This window comes from Anabrus simplex, chromosome 3 (assembly GCF_040414725.1).
Source record: "Anabrus simplex isolate iqAnaSimp1 chromosome 3, ASM4041472v1, whole genome shotgun sequence".
NCBI classification, from domain to species: domain Eukaryota; kingdom Metazoa; phylum Arthropoda; class Insecta; order Orthoptera; family Tettigoniidae; genus Anabrus; species Anabrus simplex.
In genome coordinates this window covers 197782259-197801745 of record NC_090267.1, presented here as the reverse complement: position 1 = coordinate 197801745, position 19487 = coordinate 197782259, and the positions used below count along the sequence as shown (strand labels likewise).

General features: G+C 37.5%; 1 protein-coding gene across 1 annotated transcript in view; it reads right to left on the bottom strand.

The window, feature by feature from the left end:
- The window catches only part of LOC136866143 (RUN and FYVE domain-containing protein 2), a 172489-nt gene that overhangs the window by 114600 nt on the left and 38402 nt on the right, over positions 1-19487 (bottom strand). The window contains exons 2-4 of the mRNA XM_067142845.2: positions 16892-17070; positions 2442-2551; positions 1942-2149 (exon numbers count right to left, since the gene is read on the bottom strand). Of these exons, the coding sequence (XP_066998946.1) occupies positions 1942-2149; positions 2442-2551; positions 16892-17070 (497 nt within the window). The remainder of the gene's footprint in view (positions 1-1941; positions 2150-2441; positions 2552-16891; positions 17071-19487) is intronic.

Sequence of the window (19487 nt, the reverse complement as noted above, 5' to 3'; positions counted from 1 at the left end):
AGCTAGTTACACATGGCAGATGCTTCTCACACTCATTGGAGGGTCTGCCTTACAAGGGCTGCACTCGGCTAGAAATAGCCACATGAAATTAGTAGTGAGATGCCCCTGTAGTTATCCAGTATTGTTTTATCTCCTTTCTTGTGGATTGGTATGTTTATGGCTTCCTTCCATTCATTGGGTATCTTTTTTTTCATCCAGATGTTCGTTATTATGCTGAACATGCTGTCTTCCATTAATCGACAACCCCATTTGATCTTCTCTGTGCAGATACTGCAAGCTGTTTCTTTTTCAAGTACAATACTGTGATCACACATTTTCTTTTTTCAGGTAGTTTATTAAAGTTTTGGCAGACTGAAGAACCAAACAGTTATAAATTATTCCAGTTGAAACTGTAACAGATGGCTTCAGATAAAAAAACAGTTCTTTCATCAAATCAAATAATGTTACAGTGTTTACTTTGTTTTTACTTCACATTTGTCTATACCAGATACTATTTTGCAATTAAAAGACTAAAGAATTTCTGTCTGTTGGTTTAATTTTGGACAAGAGTGTAGATCAGAAATCAAATATATCTTAAAACAATGATGACCGGGTCCAAACGGAGGCTACTACCCTTGTTGACTGGAGAGATCGCAATATGGAAGATCACGATATGAAAGATCACAATATGAAGATAAAGCTGGAATTCAAGAGGACAAATTGGGGCAAATATTCATTTATAGGAAGGGCAGTTAGGGATTGGAATAACTTACCAAAGGAGATGTTCAATAAGTATCCAATTTCTTTGAAACCATTTACGAAAAGACTACGAAAACAACAGATAAGGAATCTGCCACCTGGGCAACAGCCCTAAATGCAGATCAGCAATGACTGATAGTTCAAGCCTGCAAGAACAAATTTACACTGCTGCACTCAAACTCATGTAACGCAAAAACTATTCTAGATATCGACCTCAAACTTTTAAATTACGATCTGGATTATCTTTTGAGAAGCCTCTCATTGTACCTATACCTACTACATACTACAAGTGCTATTCTATACTCGACTTGTGTGCATATGAGTCTCTGCTATGTTCCAACACACGAGATTGATATCCATGATTTTACATAGAAGGACCAAAAGCATTGTCAGAATCACTCACATAATTAGAAATATCTAATTCACCGTCTCTAGTCACATCTGATAACCATAGGTATATCTGATAACCGGTCTGCACATAATTCATCACAAATATCCATATATGTAAGCAACTGCATGTGCCGTGCCATGTTGACAGCTGGACGGAAGCTCCAAGGAATAGCTTGACATTTTTTTATATTTTGTTATGAAGGTTTAAAGAAAAGAAGATGATGGAGTAATAGTTGCCATATACTATTTACTCCATGACTACACCATTTAAAACTTATAATTTCGCCACCAGATTTTAGCAGCGATCAAAGAAACACAAGGTCCATAAAAATGAGAATTCTCGTAGCCCGTCACATACAGTCGGCCGAGGAACTATGAGAATTCTTGGGGCCTGTCACCAATGTGTTAAGTATCAGTTTCAAGAATGAACAGTACAGAGAGTTTCAGAGCTGAGTTTTAACTTTTTGATGCTTGTGTATACATAAAAGGAAAAGTTTTTCCTACAGCATGCTGCAATTTCTTGCTTTTGTTGGTTTAAAAAGTGGCATAAATATTCAAAATGTATTTTCAGTTGTCTGCAGAAAGACATTTAAATGATTCACATACTTATGGATTTTTCTTTTTATCTATAGCATGTAAAAAAAAAATATTTAAGCATCAATTTAAGGTAAGCAGTGAAAAGTCCATTGTTCCAAGGTGTTCATTTTTAAACAATGTTGGTGTAAGGAGAGGTCTATTTAATAAGGGGGTCTATTAGGCGTGGTTCTAATGTATTATGATTAACAGAAAATGAATGAACACCATAAACAATACCTTCACACAAAGATTGCAGTCTATAACATTGAGTCCAACTAGTAATCCCATGATGACAATTGCTTCATCACTCATCATTAAGGCGTCAGGCTCATAATATTCTGAAAGTAAATCATCTTTGTGGTCAATAAGAATCTTCAGATAGTCTGGCAATTTCTTCTGCATAAGGGCAAGTCGTACCCAAGCTCGTGCTCGGCCCATGTGTGTTCTGAAAACAACCAATTTCATTTTACAATGAAATCTGCTAGGAAATGTTAAAACAGGAATCAGGTGAATATTTATATAAAAATCTGTAATAGGACTGGAAAGGAAAAGTACTCCACAGTTATCCAGACAAAAACATAAAAACAAGTTTTATTTTCAATGACACCTGTAAGAAACGTTATTAGCAGTACCTACTCTTAGGTATGCAGTGACGGAAAAGTACCAACATATCACTGGCATAAACAGACAAACTGTATTACTTTTCAGCAAGGAAATAGCTCAGTAAATGTTCTCACCTAACAGTTGGGAGATCTCGAACACTGGCTGTAATATCTTGGGCTTCAACTGTGAACTTCTCAACAAACTGTAGAATATCCCACAACTCCTTCTTCGGGCCAAGTAAACCCTGAAATCAATCAATCAATCAATCAATCAATCAATCAATCAATCAATAAACAAATAATAATGGAAATTAAAAAATGTATAAATAAAAATAATAAATAAATCAAAATAATTTTAAAATAAAAATAAATAAAAATAAATAACATAAATAAATAATGAAATTAGCCCTTGGAGATTAAGGCCAAGGTTCCTATGAGCTTAAATTAGCAATTTTCAAATATACTAGGCTGAAGTGTTCACACATTACAGAAAATGAATTAAGATATTTTTAACATTTCTTGGAAATAAAGAACAGACGTACTCTACATAACTGAAAAGAAAAGAAAATCTTGTATTACGATAAATACACTTCTTTAACAAACAGCAGAACCTGCAGGTTACAAAACAACGATACTGGTTTGATATTAAATGAAGCTCAGAACATTCATGCAATCAACATCTATCCAGAAAGTTTGAAGTGTTCTTCAAATACAAATGTTAGTTGAAAAAAAAAAACTGTTGCACAAAATAGAATCTACCTAGCTTAGATCAGGTGAATATGTTTGCATAATTTTCCATTTTCAAATATGAACGGTACATTTAAAATGCCAGAAAAAACTTCTATCCAGAGAAAAGTGAGGCAGGTTGCAGTTTACCCCCACCTTCTTTTTTGATGTTTGTATAGAATAAGGAATAAAGGAAATCAAAGAGAAATTTGGAAAAGGAGCCACAGTTCAAGAAGAGGAAATCATAACTCTGAGATTTGCTGATGATAATGCTATTTTACCAGAGTCTGCAAAAGATTTACTGAAAATGCTGAATGGTTAGGGATAGAGTCTTGGAGGAGTACAAGATGAAAATATATGTGTAAAAAACAAATGTAATGGAATGCAGATGAATGAGGTCAAGCGATGCAGGAAATACCAGATTAGGAAATGAAATCACAAAGAAAGTTACATAAATGTTACTACTAGGGTAGTAGAATAACAATGATTGCCAAAGTAAGGAGAAACTAAAATACAGACTAGCCCAAGCAAGGAAGACCTTAAGAAAAGAAATTTACACACCTGACACTGTTATGCAAATCAGAAAGATGTTTCTGAAGTGATCTGTGGAAAATGGGGCAGTGTATGGACGTGAAAAATGGACAGTAACTGCTGAAGAAAGAAAAAGAATAGATGCCCTCTAAATGTGGTGCTACAGGAGGAGGGTGAAATGTATACTGAATCACAAATCGAGAGATATTGCATGAAGTTGTTGAAATCTGACCAGAAGAAGAAGAAAAAGAATGATTATACACCTTCTGAGACACCCATGACTAGTTCAGTTGATTTTGGAAGAAAGTGCAGTGGGGTGGAAGTGCTAGGAGGAAGCAAAGATATGACATACTAAGCAAAAACATAAGGGCAATAGAATGGGCAGTGAGTATGAGGTGAAGCCAGCCAGTGAGCAACAGCACTACGGTACCAAAACGGCGGCAGCCAAAGATGTGTTACCCTACTAGCGAGCGCTTTCTGGCTTCCAGCGACTGATTGAATTCAAGCCGCTGCCAACAAACCATGTCATTGATTTGAGTTGAATGTATTGCAGGATATTCAATTATGTCTTTACAATCAAAAATGGTATGTGAAGGTTATTCAGAGTTCTTAGTCAGCAACATTTCAGAGGTTAACAGTTTGATTCATTGCAAAAACTTAGGTAGACTTGTTCAACCATCTGAAGGTGCTGTTAAACTTTGTTTATTACGTGAATCAGTGGTGAAATGGCCCTTTAATAATACAAGTAATATTGCCAAAGAACCTCATTGGAATAATGACTGTTGCTGTAATGAAGAAGTGTATTGAATTTATCTGTTTCCAGAAGAACACGATTTGGAACTGGAGGCACAACAAAATCATAAATCATGTAACTTAGTCTTGGTCAAGAAAGCCTTGTGTAAGAAATATTTCATAGTAAAGTTACATCATCACTCAAAAACATTCAGTGACTCCTTACTCAAGACTAAAATCAGAAATCACCTAATGAAAAGAGTAACTTTTAAGGGCCTGTAGTAAGATAATGTTGGTCACATTTTTAAATTTATGTATATACTTTTATGTTTTCTACTGATTTGGAGAGATTTTTTTATGTTATCTTACACTGCATTCTGCAGCAATAATTTTTATCTGTTTGTGTCCTGACGGGAATATTTTGTGAGAAGAGTAAGAATTATTTAACTGATGTATGATATACAATGTAAATACAGTATTTTACATATGACAAAACAATATTTCTATTCTACAGTATTCTAATCTTCTATGAAAATTGTAACAAACAGCAGTGTGGCGATTAACAGTGAGAAACAAGCAAGGCAGCGAAGAGTTGGCTGCGAGTGACGGTCCAATTAGCGCAACGGCTGGAAAACAGTCACGCAATACCTTGCTCCTTCTACCTATATTTGTGGCAAAAATGGACTTCGCAAAAAAAAAAAAAAAAACAACTGTTACATCACTTCCTTGGCCAAGAAACAATTTTGACAGCTAACGAACTTTTACATTTCATGATTTATTTCCATAATTATTTAAAATATAGGGAAGCTTAATATTTCTAAATATACTGCTAGTGTTCAAAACTAATGTTTTATATTCATGCCAAGTTTAAAAATTTTATCTTAATCCTAAGTATGTTAAATCATAGAATATTTGATGAGTGTGTATTAAAAATTTGTATTCTTCCAAGCCTGGTTTGCCATTTCCATCCTATCATAAGATGGCGGCTCTGACTTCGCCTCCTGTAATGCTTGTTAAATGGATGTGTCCTTTTTATTGGTCTTATATATTCACTGGACATATTGATTACAATATGCTGGTTAGTGTGCAAAGGGGAATAGGTCACCAAAACATGATTTTATGGAAACTAATTTTAATGTTTTGATGACCTCTTATGACAGACAGGGGATACCGTGGGCGTATTCTTTGTCTGCATCTTCCACCCACAGGGGGGTAGACGAAGAGAAAGGAGAAGAGTAGGGATCCGTCACTTCGAAAAATGAAGTAACGGACGAAGAAAGGCAAGGGCCACGAAGGGTGTGAAAATGAAAGACTCCCTAGGCCTCGAATGGTCTAATACCATCGGGGGTAGGAAAAGAATAAGAGGTGACCAACAGAGGTCGGACAGGATAGATGAAAGTGAGGAGCCTATCACAAGTAAGTGGAAGCAATGACAGGACTCAGCTAAGGGCCCCGTGGTCAACAACCCACACTCCCAAGTTGAGAGCCCCTATAGACCCTTTCAGTCACCTCTTATGACAGGCAGGGGATACCGAGGGTGTATTTTACATGTGCGTCCCCCACTCGCAGGGGGCATCATTATTATTATTATTACTGTTATTATTATTATATAAATTGTTTCACAGCAGATAACTACTATTATTAATCCTTAATTTACCCAGTTCTGATCCTGTTCAACACTAAGCAATTAGTCAAATCATGATCTACTTGGATTATTATCATTATTATTATTATTATTATTATTATTATTATTATTATTATTATTATTATTATTTGCATATGGACCCTAATGGATCACACATTACATTATTATGATTTGCCTTTCTAACAGACCATACTGCTTTCATTCTTTCACTGTGTGCTTATTTTCTTTCCTCTGACCAATTAGGCCCCAATCTTTTAGGGACTTCATTCTCTGACTTTACTACCAATCTATTTATCTTCTGACAGTACTTCTGATGTTTCTATCTGGGCTTTTCCAGATCATTTTTAACATCTTGTATCCATGGTACGTTCTTCCATTTTTCAGTATATGTCAAAATCATGTGGGTTAGCCTTGAAGACGATAATCTTCCTTTCCTCCTTCAAGATGTTTTCCAGATCACCTTTATTATAAAGTACCAAGATTTCACTTGCATAGGTTTGATCACCGTATTATAATGCTTGATTTTTGTATGTATGGACATGCATTTCTTGTTGTAGATGTCACAGATTCTCCAATATGCTCCTTTGAGCTTTTGTAATTGGACATTTTGTGCTTCCTTTTCCAACCCTGTTGGTTCTAGGATCTCACCAAAATATTTAAAGTATGGAACTCGTTTGATCTGCCCAGATTTTGTTTGTAATTCCTGAATGTCGAATTTAGTGCAAATAAACTTGGTCTTCTCTAATGAGATTTGTAGTCCAGTTTTCTCAGCGCATTCCTTGAGGACTTCAATCTGTTCAACTGCTGAAATATCACTGTCTGTTAGTATCACTAGGTTGTCTGCAAAAAGCCAAACAACTGACCTTTATGTCATCGTTCTTCCGCTGAAGTTCAATGGGTTTCCAGTACTTCTGAGCTTTCAATTCCTTCTCCTATTCTCGAATGACTTTATCTAGAACAAGACTGAAAATCACTTCACCCATGAATTTCACTTTTGACTGTGTCCATGAATGTTTCCTTGATGAGTCTTAATGTCTTTGGATGAAGTCCTTGTTCTTCTAAAACGTTAAAGAGAGACTGTCAATCGACCGAATCGTACGCTTTCTTGAAGTCGACGAAACTACAAATAATCGAAGAGCTTAGGGTTGCTCTATATTTTAATATCATCTTCAAGTTAAAAAATTGTTCAACACAGAAAGCCCAGGTCGGAAACCGGCTTGATATTCTCCAAATTTGTGTTCAAATTGTTCTTGTACTCTTTGAAGAAGACACGCAGAGAGAATCTTGTAGGTGACTTGAACGAGAGAAATCCCTCTGTAGTTATTTACATCCGTTCTGTCACCTTTCTTGTGTAACGGATGAATAAGTGCACATTTCCATTCTTCAGGTAGCTTTTCTTTTTTCTTCAGATGTCCATGGTTATTAGTGTGAGCGCTCCTCAAGTGTATTTGGACTATGATCTTTAAGAGTTCTGGAACTATGCCATCTTCTCCAGACGCCCTGTTATTTTTGAATCTGAAGATGTGTCTCTGGATTTCTTCTTTGGTAGGTGGTGGAGATTCAGGGTTTACATGTACTGGGCCATTGTAATGTTGACTCCTGGTAATTGAGTAATTCAGAGAAATATCGAGCCAACTCCTTACAATTACCCTGGTTAGACAGCGCGAGATTTCCATCTTGTTTTTGGAAATACAAGTTCTGTGGGGTGTATCCTCGGATTTCTCCTGCGAAAGTCCTGTAGAAGTCTCACATATTGTGATCTCGGAAATCTTTTTGTATAGATTCTAATTGGTCCTTCATGTATCTCCTCTTCGTTTGATTACTTTTGACACTTCCTGCCATGTTAAAAATTAAATAACTGGAAAGGAGGTTCAACCTATTCAATACTCGAAAGAAAGAAACGTAGCAATCACATTTCTATTTAAATGGGACCGGTTTCGACCTTAGTCTAGGTCATCATCAGCCATAAAAAACATGTAAAATGTTTATGAATGTTGGAGGTCAGTTTTTCACTCTGTTAGGCACAAAGACACGACACCACATTCTGTCCTGCACAAAGTCACAACACTACCAATCAACATGCAAAGATCAAAAAGGCTTGAATTCGCAGACGGACAGATCTGTAGAAGAAAGCCGCCAGCTCCCGGTGACCAGCGCGGCACACTCAAGGTCACGCGCTGTGGCCAAACAGCAAAGTAGAGTGGAGAACGTTTCGAAGGTCCAGAACCTGTCACGGCTGCGGGAAGCCAAGTACGTATATAAAAATATACGATGCCAATTAGTATAACCGGAGTATAGCTGGAGTACGGGTGCTCATTCGGTTATACTAATTGGCATCGTATATTTTTATATACGTACTTGGCTTCCCGCAGCCGTGACAGGTTCTGGACCTTCAAAACGTTCTCCACTCTACTTTGCTGTTTGGCCACAGCGCGTGACCTTGAGTGTGCCGCGCTGGTCACCGGGAGCTGGCGGCTTTCTTCTACAGATCTGTCCGTCTGCGAATTCAAGCCTTTTTGATCTTCGCATGTTGATTGGTAGTGTTGTGACTTTGTGCAGGACAGAATGTGGTGTCGTGTCTTTGTGCCTAACAGAGTGAAAAACTGACCTCCAACATTCATAAACATTTTACATGTTTTTTATGGCTGATGATGACCTAGACTAAGGTCGAAACCGGTCCCATTTAAATAGAAATGTGATTGCTACGTTTCTTTCTTTCGAGTATTGAATAGGTTGAACCTCCTTTCCAGTTATTTAATTTTTAACATCAATAATTTCAATACGGAACAATGAAATTTTTATCTTTAAATATAAACTTCCTGCCATGTCTGAAGATAGTGTTGTTGAGTCTTGAGAGACTTCTTACAGTTATGCAGTATTTCTGAAAAGCTCTCTTTCGCTTTTCCAGTGCTTCTTCACATGCAGAGTCCCACCAAGGGCATTTCGTACTGTATTCTTCTTCAATGGAATTGTCTCTTTAACTCTAGTAATGATCTTGTTACGGAACTGCTGCCAGGTGTCTGCCTTTTCCTTTTGCCATTCTTCTTTTATGTTAGTTTCCTTTATCTTTTTTGTGTCGAACTTCTAAAGATGAGATTTCTTGTAGTGGATTCTTTTCAGGGTAAATTACACTTTGATACGCAATAAATAGTGGTCAGAATCAATATTAGCTCCTCTTCAAACTTCTTCTTCTTCTTCTTTTCTAGCCTATTTCAATCCACTGCTGGATATAGGCCTCTTCCATGTGCTTCCATCGTCTTCGGTCTTGAGCCACTTGGAACCAGCGTGTTCCAGCCAACAGCTTTATGTCGTCGAGCCATCTCTTCAGGGGTCTTCCAATGCCTCTCTTGTGTCCCCATGGTCTCCAGTGAACAATCCTAGAGGTCCACCTGTTGTAGTCTTGTCGAGCTACGTGTCCTACCCATTGCCACTTTTTTTTTTTTTTTTTTTGCTAGGGGCTTTACGTCGCACCGACACAGATAGGTCTTATGGCGACGATGGGATAGGAAAGGCCTAGGAGTTGGAAGGAAGTGGCCGTGGCCTTAATTAAGGTACAGCCCCAGCATTTGCCTGGTTTGAAAATGGGAAACCACGGAAAACCATCTTCAGGGCTGCCGATAGTGGGATTCGAACCTACTATCTCCCGGATGCAAGCTCACAGCCGCGCGCCTCTACGCATTGCCATTTTAGTCTTGCTACTATCTCTAGGATGTCTGTTACATTAGTTCTTCTCCTGATGTCCTCTGAACGGATCTTATCCCTAAGGCTGATCCCTAGCATCTGTCGCTCCATGGCTCGTTGTGTTCGCTGAAGCTTGCGAGCACTTTCCTTCGTCAGAGTCATCGTTTCCAGACCGTAAGTTGTAACTGGCAGCACGCACGTATTATAAACCTTGGTCTTCAGGTTAATTGGAACATCCTTGTTGGTGAGGATGAATCTTAGTTTTCGGAATGCAGTCCAACTCATACCTATTCTGCGAGGAATTTCTGCACGTTGGTTGTCTTTTCCAAGTTTTATCTTGTGTCCAAGATAGATGTACTCATCGACAGCTTCTATATATTGGTTTCCCATTTTAAGTGGTCGACTCTCTTGGCTTAGTATTTTCGTTTTATTAATGTTCATTTCCAAACCAATCTTAGCAGAAGCAGTTTTTAATTCTTGGATCATGCTTTTTAGCTCATCTAGATTTTCACTTATGAGCACAATGTCATCGGCAAAACGCAGGTGGTTCAAATATAACCCGTTTATTTTTATTCCTTTATTATCCCAATGAAGGGTTTTGAATACATCTTCCAAGGCAAGGGTAAACTTGCACATCATGAATTTCTTTAAGTGTGATGGCACATGGTCGATCTGATAATCTCCAAGAGATTGTAAAGGTGATCTCCAGGTCTTCTGTTTTCGAGGATGCTTCCTCAGAGAGTTAGACATCATCTTCAAGTTGTTCTGTTGACACAGTTCAGTTCAGCCATTCTTGTTGGTGAATTTATGAGCTGGGTATTTGCCTACTGTCTTTTAGTATTATTTTTCCCTACCAATCTGTGCACTGAAATCACCTAGTACTATCTTTGCGTCTTCTCTGGGAACTGTTGCCAAGATTTTTCCAAGCTTAGACCAGAATTGTTCTACCTTCTGCAAGTCCTTCTTATTTTTAATGTTCGTGGGGGCATGTACATTAATTAGTGTGTATTTTTTGTTCACACATTGTATGTGCATCATCATTACTCTATTACTTATGGGAGTGACTTCTTTTATCGAATCAACTATGCTTTTGTGAACTACAAAAGCCATACCCAAGAGAGGGGTAACACCTCTTCCTATTTGTTTGTTTTACTTTTGAAAATACAGTAATTACCATACTCTAGTGTGCTTTCATCTGTAAGGTGTGTTTTCTGAAAAGCTAGTATCTGTACCCTTTTGTCGATCTAGTTCTTATGTTAAGATTTGTAGTTTGCCTGGTTGTAGTAATGTGTTAATGTTGAAGGTCCCAATGTATGTGGGTTTCTTTGATGGTAATTTGCCAGAGAACTCCAAATTTATCTGTGATCGTGGTAGCCCAGGTTCCCCAGAATCCGAAAACCTGGTTGCTGTCCATGGACGAATCGATTGGTTACCACCTGGGGTAACAAGTATGAAGGATGAGTTCTCCACCTATTCAATACCTTATTTTACACAGTGTCAATATCATTTACATAAACAAGACAGTACTGGTTTCGACCTGTAAATAGGTCATCTTCAGCTGCTAGAGAACCTATTTAATAGTGACTGTACAGAATAAATACTACTAAAATTAAAATTAAACAAGGATGCCATTACATAAACATGAATGCCACTATTCTAAAATGACTTAATGTTAAGATATATACATATAGTACAGTTTGGGGGTTAAGGGGCTATTTTCAAAAATTACATTTACTGAGGTTGGAATTGGATACATTTCTTAGAGTTTATCAAGAATCACTGACATTCACGTGTCAAGTTATCTGTGTTAAATGCCACTATCATGTCCAACAGTTTATGAGATGTTTCAAGTGCATTGTTGTGCCGAAAATATGCGGAGGCGTCATTTTCCTTAGAATAAGAGGTTCAGCAACCAGTTCACGGACACATAGATTATACTCGGTAATTTTAACATGATTCTGGCTCTGTCGTAATGAAGGTAATCTCTCGATAATACCTTTATTCCACGAAGAATATTCATTCAGGTACTTTCTTCACCAGGTTCTGCACGCAATCAGGGACGACATCGGGAGCCACCCAATTTGGTTATCTATCGACGAGACCACAGATAGTTGTAGAAGATACATGGCCAACGTTATTGTTGGAAAACTCAGTCCCAGTGAACCGGGGAAGGGCCACCTAATTCTGTGCAGGGAGCTAGATGTGACAAAACATGGTACCATTGTGCGAACAGCGCAAACAGCTCTGCATAAGTATATTTTTGTTAATTTATTTTTTGAGCGTTTTGCCAAAGAAGAATAAGTACAGTCTGGCTATAATTTCAATGCATTCTACGTATGCTCAGTGAAGACTGATAGTTCTGATAGTTAAATATCTCTTACAGTCGTACGACATGTCAGAATCCCATTAAAGGAACGGTTCACCCTTCATTTTATGCATTCCTGTTTCAGGCTTGCTGTGGCCAACCTTTTCAGATGAGGAGGTAAACAAAGTACTCACATTGGTGACTGACGCTGCTCCCTACATGATTAAGGCTGGGAAGAGCTTCAAGCTTCTCTACCCGAAGATGTTACATGTTACTTGCCTTGCCCATGCAATGCACAGAGTTGCTGAGGAGCTGCGCGAAAAATCACCCAGCGTGAACAGCGCCATTTCCTCAGTGAAGAAAATTTTCGTCAAGGCTCCTTCTCACGTCCGTGCCTTCAAGACGATGCATCCAGAGCTCCCTTTACCTCCCGAGCCCATATTGACACGATGGAGAACTTGGATATTGGCTGCATTGTATTTTCTCTATCATTCTTTTCATATCTTTTATCTTCACTCCATCATACGGCACCTAATTTTGTAATTTGCTCAGTTATTCTCCTCGGCCAATGTTTTTAATTTATATTTTTTCCAGGTGATCAATACGTTTGATGAGGCGGACAGCAAGTACATCACAAAAGCTAAGGCTGCTTTTAAAATGAAGGGCTTGATGCCATCCTTGGCTTTCATAAAAGCTTACATGAGCGTCATACCTGAGGCCATCCTAAAGTTGGAATCCCGAGGGATGGAGTTGGTTGAAGTGGTCGCTACAATACAAGGAGTCATCCAAGAAGCAGACTTGTGGCCTGGAGAGACTGGGAAAACCGTGAAACAAAAATTGGAGTTTGTGCTGGCTCAAAATCCCGGTTGGAGTGCAGCGTTGGACTTTGAGAGGATGCTGCGTGGCGAGTCTGCACCGTCAGAGGATTTTCCAAACTACTCTGCACAAGAAGCAGCATCATTCAAGTATTTAGCTCTCGTGTCAGTTGACATCGAAAGATCGTTTTCATCATTGAAACTTTTATTGACTGATTTAAGAAAATCATTCAAAACTGAAAACATAGAAAAAATTCTTGTTGTACAGAGCAATGCAGATCTACTTCAATAACTCGCCTAATTCTGAACATCTTGTAAATGAACTTTTAAACTGTAACTTTTGTAAGAAAATTTCTCATATATATACTTGAAACTTGAATACAAGTATATCGCAGTGTATCATACATACAATTAGAAAATAAAGTTCATATATAAAGATATGTTATTGGTTTTTTAGTTTCACTTTCCTTTCTATAGTTTTTAACAGTGTTTTTCGAGCATATTCTGCATAATTAACCACATATAGTGTTTTTTCAAGCATATCTATGGAGCATATAATGGGTTTTTCGAGCATATCTATCGAGCATATAACACATGGTTTTCGAGCATATCTGGAGATTTTATCGAGCATATCGATCCGAGCCCTAGTCATAACGTTCCAATGTTTCCTCCAACCGGACATTAAAGTTCCCCATTTGTTTATTAATCTCATTTCTCCCTTTCTTACCCTACTTCTGTATTCTCTCCATATGTCCATTAACCTGATCTATTTTCTGATCAATCATGTCCTTAACTTTTTCACTTTTTTACATTAAAACAACCGGACATCAATCCTGTACAACAACATTCACTGGCAACCCTGTACCTCTGGATTATCATACAACATGCCTTACTATAGATATAAAAAATGTGAGAATCTAACTTAAGTCCAACACATCTGGAGCAATCCTAACATGAATCTCAAATTATCTTAAATGAATCATACTCCTTCACAATAAATAAATGAACAAAATCAAACACTTGAAAAATAAAACAAACCCTAAATGACTAACAAAACAAACAAAATTATAAAGAGTGCCTGATATAATGATTTACATATTAGTTTGTCCCTTTGTCTACCTATATCTTAATTGGACTAGCCAGGAAGCGGTTCGCTTAATGTTAAGTACCATCATTCCTCCCATTAACATTAGCAAATCTACATAATGAAATTGATATGGTACTCATCTCCGCCTGTAGTTTGCTAAACCAGATGAAGAGCACATGACCCATCCAGTTTAGCACGTCATCCTGCTGGTTTCCATGCCAGCATGTAGAGGTAATCCTTTACACTTTTCAAATTTCCACATTTTAACTTAAAAAAAAAAAAAAAAAAAAAAACCACTTGGAAAATTTTACACCCTAATCCTAACAAGGAAATTTTTACACTTCTGGCCTTTTATCTGGCCCACTTAATTTACACATACATTCTTAATTTCTTCCCGGCACTAAGGAATTCATGATACAATGCTATCACCTTCAACGGCCCGGTGTGTACCCAAATTCTGACCACGGCACTTCCGTAAATGTTCGCGCTCCTGCCGTCCTACATCCACATGGCTGACCAGGTATCGGTTTGGAATAGACTGTTCACTGGCGACTAATTATGCCGAACAAACGCAACCATTCTCGTGAAATATGCACTGTTCCCAAGATATACTATATCGCTCCTACCCATAGGTATATTCAATTACTCCCATAAATGTTTATACATTTCTACTGATTTGTCGGTAGGCAACTACTTGTAAACTTTCTCCGGTATCCAAACTCATGATGCTGTTGAATGTTCAGGTCCGTAACGCATACTATTTCGTGTACTGGATCACTATGCTGACGAGTGTAGTGACGGCCCGAATAAACTTTCCAGAGTGGTCTTGTTATGTGTACTGGATCACTTAACAAGCGTGGTGATGACCTGAATAAAATTCCCAGAGTGGTGTGTTGTGCGATTCACGCCCCTCTATTTATACTGTTTTCACCACTTTTCCAGGTTCAGGGAAGGTTACGTTAGAGTGATAAACTTCAATTTAACCGTTTGGCTACATGCAGATCTGCCTGGGGCTTCACTTCATGGTCCACATGTGTGATTAATCATTTCATGCCTCTGTGCAAAATTTGTATTCAGATCCATCGCAGGTTATTACTATAATCATAAATTTAGCTCCTGTCTTGTTGGCGGGTAACTTCGCACCATTTGTAGCGTCCCTTGCTTTTAGCCACTCAGAGATTAGCATCACTGATTTACGAGAATTACCACTGTAAATCGAACGTAAATTACCAATTTTTAATATCAGGTCATGCTTCTAAATTCTTCCTCATTCCGAATCTGTACTCTGTTTTTACATATTAATTTTACATATTAATTTTACATATTAAGTTTATCCTGTAGTGCCTCCCACAATATAATGTTGTCATGATTGCCTCTGAGATGGTTTCCTGGTGAATTTTGTCATTGGCCCAATGCTGGGCGGGATTTCGAATATCATTTTATTGCCTTGTCAACTGCAGCCTTCAAACATGCCTCCCAGAGTTGGACTTTCCGTTAAGTAATTTCCTAGAACTCCTGCATGCTGTGTTCCTTGTTCTTTGTATAGCCTGGCCATGAGGCTATGTAAGTTTCCACCTTGGTTTGGAAATACCTACAGTATTCTTGTTCCATCTTGGACTTCTGGGTACCCTATTTCTGCTTTCTATTGTATTTCCCGACCATTTTTTAATCCCAGTGGAGACAGGAGTCTGTATGTATGCCCCAACTCCTTACGGACTGGCCTGTACAATGTACAATATTTTATGCTTAGCGTATCTGTAATACATTCCTTAATAAATTATTGAATGACACAGCCTACACCCCCACCAGAGTACAGTACATAATTCAACTTGGTTAGCTCCTTTACCAGCTGTTGACTCATCTCACAAGAACTGTCTACTTCCCTCTGATTTCCCTGGGCAATTCTCTAAAAATTGAAACATTTCACGGCTATTACCGATTCTAAAAGACTATTAATTTCACGAAACGTTTCATTTCATGAAGTATTACCAACATACTGATACATTCTCTCTTTCCATGTGGACATTTTAATCTGACACTCATTTGTCAACTAAGGGCTTTGATTCAGAAACATCAATATACTCCAATTACGGTGAAAACTGACCTTTACAACTACCAACCTCATTAAGAGAATCATCAGAATTTTTTTTTCTTTTTTTGTTATTCAAATTTGCTTTCCATAACACTGACTTAGGTCTTATGGCAACGGTAGGATAGAAAAGGGCTAGAAGTGGGAAGAAACCAACCGTGGCCTTAGTTAAGGTACAGCCCCAGCATTTGCCTGGTGTGAAAATGGGAAGCCATGGAAGATCATATTAAGGGCTGCTGAACAATGGAGTTCGAACCCACTATCTCTCGAACGCATGCTGATAACTACGCGACTCAAACCGCACAGCCACTTGCTTGGTGCTTGTATTATCACAAATAAGAATATACTTTCAAGGCGAGAAATGCCAATTTTTATACCATAGGTAAACCTGAACAAGTATGCAGAGAGAAGAGTATGAAAATCATTAATAACAGAACAAAAGAAATAACAGAAATTTTATTACAAAGATACTATGTCAGAACAGATAAATTATTTCCAGTAACTGAGCTGAATATCCTGTTGTATCAGTAGCATTTTCAAAGGACTGAATAAAAGAGTACCAAGTTGCAGTATTTTGCACATCAAATTAGTCCTAGAAGTTGACTATTATAGGGAATGTGAACAAAAGTTGTATGAATTAAAGACATCATCATCATCGTAATTTACAGATACCAGAAAAAGAAGTAACAAGAATGACTCTGGGAGCAATGCCAAGAGGCTATTTGTCTTTCTCATTTTTTCATAAGGATTTCATGCAAATACCCTTTGCAAAACTGACCGACAACATTATTCTCAATGTAACAATGAGGAAAGTTATCTCCACTATCTAGGATAAAGAAGTGCATTATTATTCTGAGCTGCTCATCACTTTATTGCGAATTTTAAGAGCATTCATTCATTCTTAATGGAAAATTATTTCCTAAACAGAAATAATAGAACTCTCTGCATATTTTAAGATACCAAAAATTCCTTACCTTTTTAGGCTTCAGACCATGCCTTAAAACATGTTCCAGTACAATGAAAAAATGTTGAAGAGGCATATGATCAGAGTCCAACATTCGACCATGTTTCAATGATGTTTCTATTAATTCTTTGACAATTAGCTTTGAGATATTCAGTAGGTTGCTGCGTTCTATCATAACAGGGTCTCGTGCTGAAAAAATCAAATCAAATATATATACTGTATACTAATGTGAATTTCTGGACAAGAACTAGAGTACTAAAATTTTAGGGTACTGATAAATAGATCAAAACATCCTAAATTCACTTGAAGTACAATGGTCTCAAGAATAAAAATATCACAGCCAAGCTATCACAGTTGCATACCCTGATCGGTCTGACATCTCTTTGACTGACCTCATGAGGCCCTCAAGCCTATGTTCCAGTCTTCAAACAACAATTAAAAACCCTGGACAGACCAGGTACTGAATATGGGGCCTCTGGGTAGAAGCTAACATGGAACTACATACTCAATAAAGAAAGAAGCCACCATACGAATGCAATAGAACGTCTTTCACTGACATACTAGTGCTGTCATATTTCACATGTAGAAGTAAGAGCTATAAATGTAATCATATGGAGAATTGTAAAATGGTGTGAGTTAACACAAGCAAAATAAAAATAAAAATGTATACTCTGTTTATGTGTACACTTTCTTCCTCATCCTTCCAGCTCCTGGGCTGAATAGTCAACATCATGGCTTTGGTTCAGAGGCCCTGGCCTGTTCGAAGATTATAGCAATTTGCCTGACTTGGAAAATGGGTGTTTGTGACCTCTTGATACACACACAACACACAAGACTAACAACCATCACAGAAACACGTAACAATGAATATGTTCCTCCATGACTGGTACCAGGAAGGTCATCCAGTCATAAAGCAGGGCCAAATACCCGTAAGCTACACAGTTTGCACCTGATACTCTACCAGGGTGTGAGAAAAGTGGTATAAGAATAAGAACATGCTTCCTAATGCACTGAACATTGAAGCACAATCATTTTTTTGTTGTTGTTGTGGAAGCCATTTCTTTTTCATTTATACTCAGTTAATTTATAACTGTTAGGTTCTTCAGTCTACTGAAACTAATTCATGATTGAAGAACCTACAGATATATTTTTAAACCCAGCAGAATGAGTTAAAAATCCTGTATGATGAACTTTGAATATGGGTTCAAGCAAGTCATGAATTGACAGAAATGGCAACACTAAACAGAGTTCATTCATCAGGGGCCAGTTTATGGCAACTAATAATGTTATTGGTTTTACATACCACTAACTACTTTTATGGTTTTTGGAAATGCTGAAGTGCCGGAATTATGTCTAGCATGATTTCTTTTACGTGCCAGTATATCTATCAATACAAGGCTGACACGCATTTGAGTACCTTCAAATACCACCAGACTGAGCTAGGTTTAAACCTGCCAACTTGGAGTCAACTACAGAGCTACAGAGACTGGCTTTATGGCAACAAAATTGTAATCTGAAAAATCACGTAACTTCAGGAAAGGTAGCAGGCATTGAAACCCTAGCCAAAATGAACCAGGGTGGTTCCAGAAACCTGTGAAATAACTGGGATAAGCTGAAGAAAGTTTTATGAAGGAAACTTCTCTGCCAAGGATTGTTTTCTTAAATAAAAGTTAACATTCAATCAGCCAGTTAAAATGATACAATACTCACAATGAATATGTAGTAAATAGTATGGTTTAATAACAGTGAAAGACTGTTTTAGCATACTCTAGACACAAGCTTGCAGCAACAGTCAAAAGCACAAGTTCTAAGTTATTTTAAAGAAAAGTCTATTTGTAGGATTATTATGAAACAAGTGACTCTATTCCAATGTGCAATATTTAGTGGATAATTCTGTCTTATTAGCATTTTTTATTATTTTGATTTAAACAACAGGCATGTAAGTTATAAACCAGTTGCATGTTACTGCTAGCTTAAAGTACAATTTTAGAGTGCCAATAAAATGTATATTTGATGTTTGAACCAATTCTGGCTGTGACCTGTTGATGCCTTTTAAGGTACTGTTGTAAAATTTGCAGTTGTATAACTTTACAGAAAGATTTTCCAGAAGTTGGCAAGATTTATCGTGTATGTTATATTACTGAAATTTAAGTGATGAGTTAATGAAGGGAGTATCCAGTTAACCATGGTAAAAAATGCCTAATATGTACTTTAATAGCTCTGAAGACTTTGAACTGTTATGAAAAACATTTTTTTTTTTTTAATTATATGACTGAGAATGTGGCTGAATCAATTATCTGTGATAACCCAACGTTCAAAGCAAAATTCAACATCATCTTCATTTTATTATTATTTGAATTTAATTCCTGCACACTGCAGGCTTACTGTCCTAGGCTTTGGGCAAATCTATGCTCTGTTGTATCTACAATGGACAATTGCTGAGAATATAATAGTATTAATGCGAGCCTTATAAGGACTAATTATTTCTAGGGCAATCATGGGTGGAATTTGAAGGTACATTTGAGCAACACACATACAGACATGTTCGCGACTACTCCATCCACCCAAGGAGTTGTCGAAAGACTTTTCATCATTACCCCATTGGT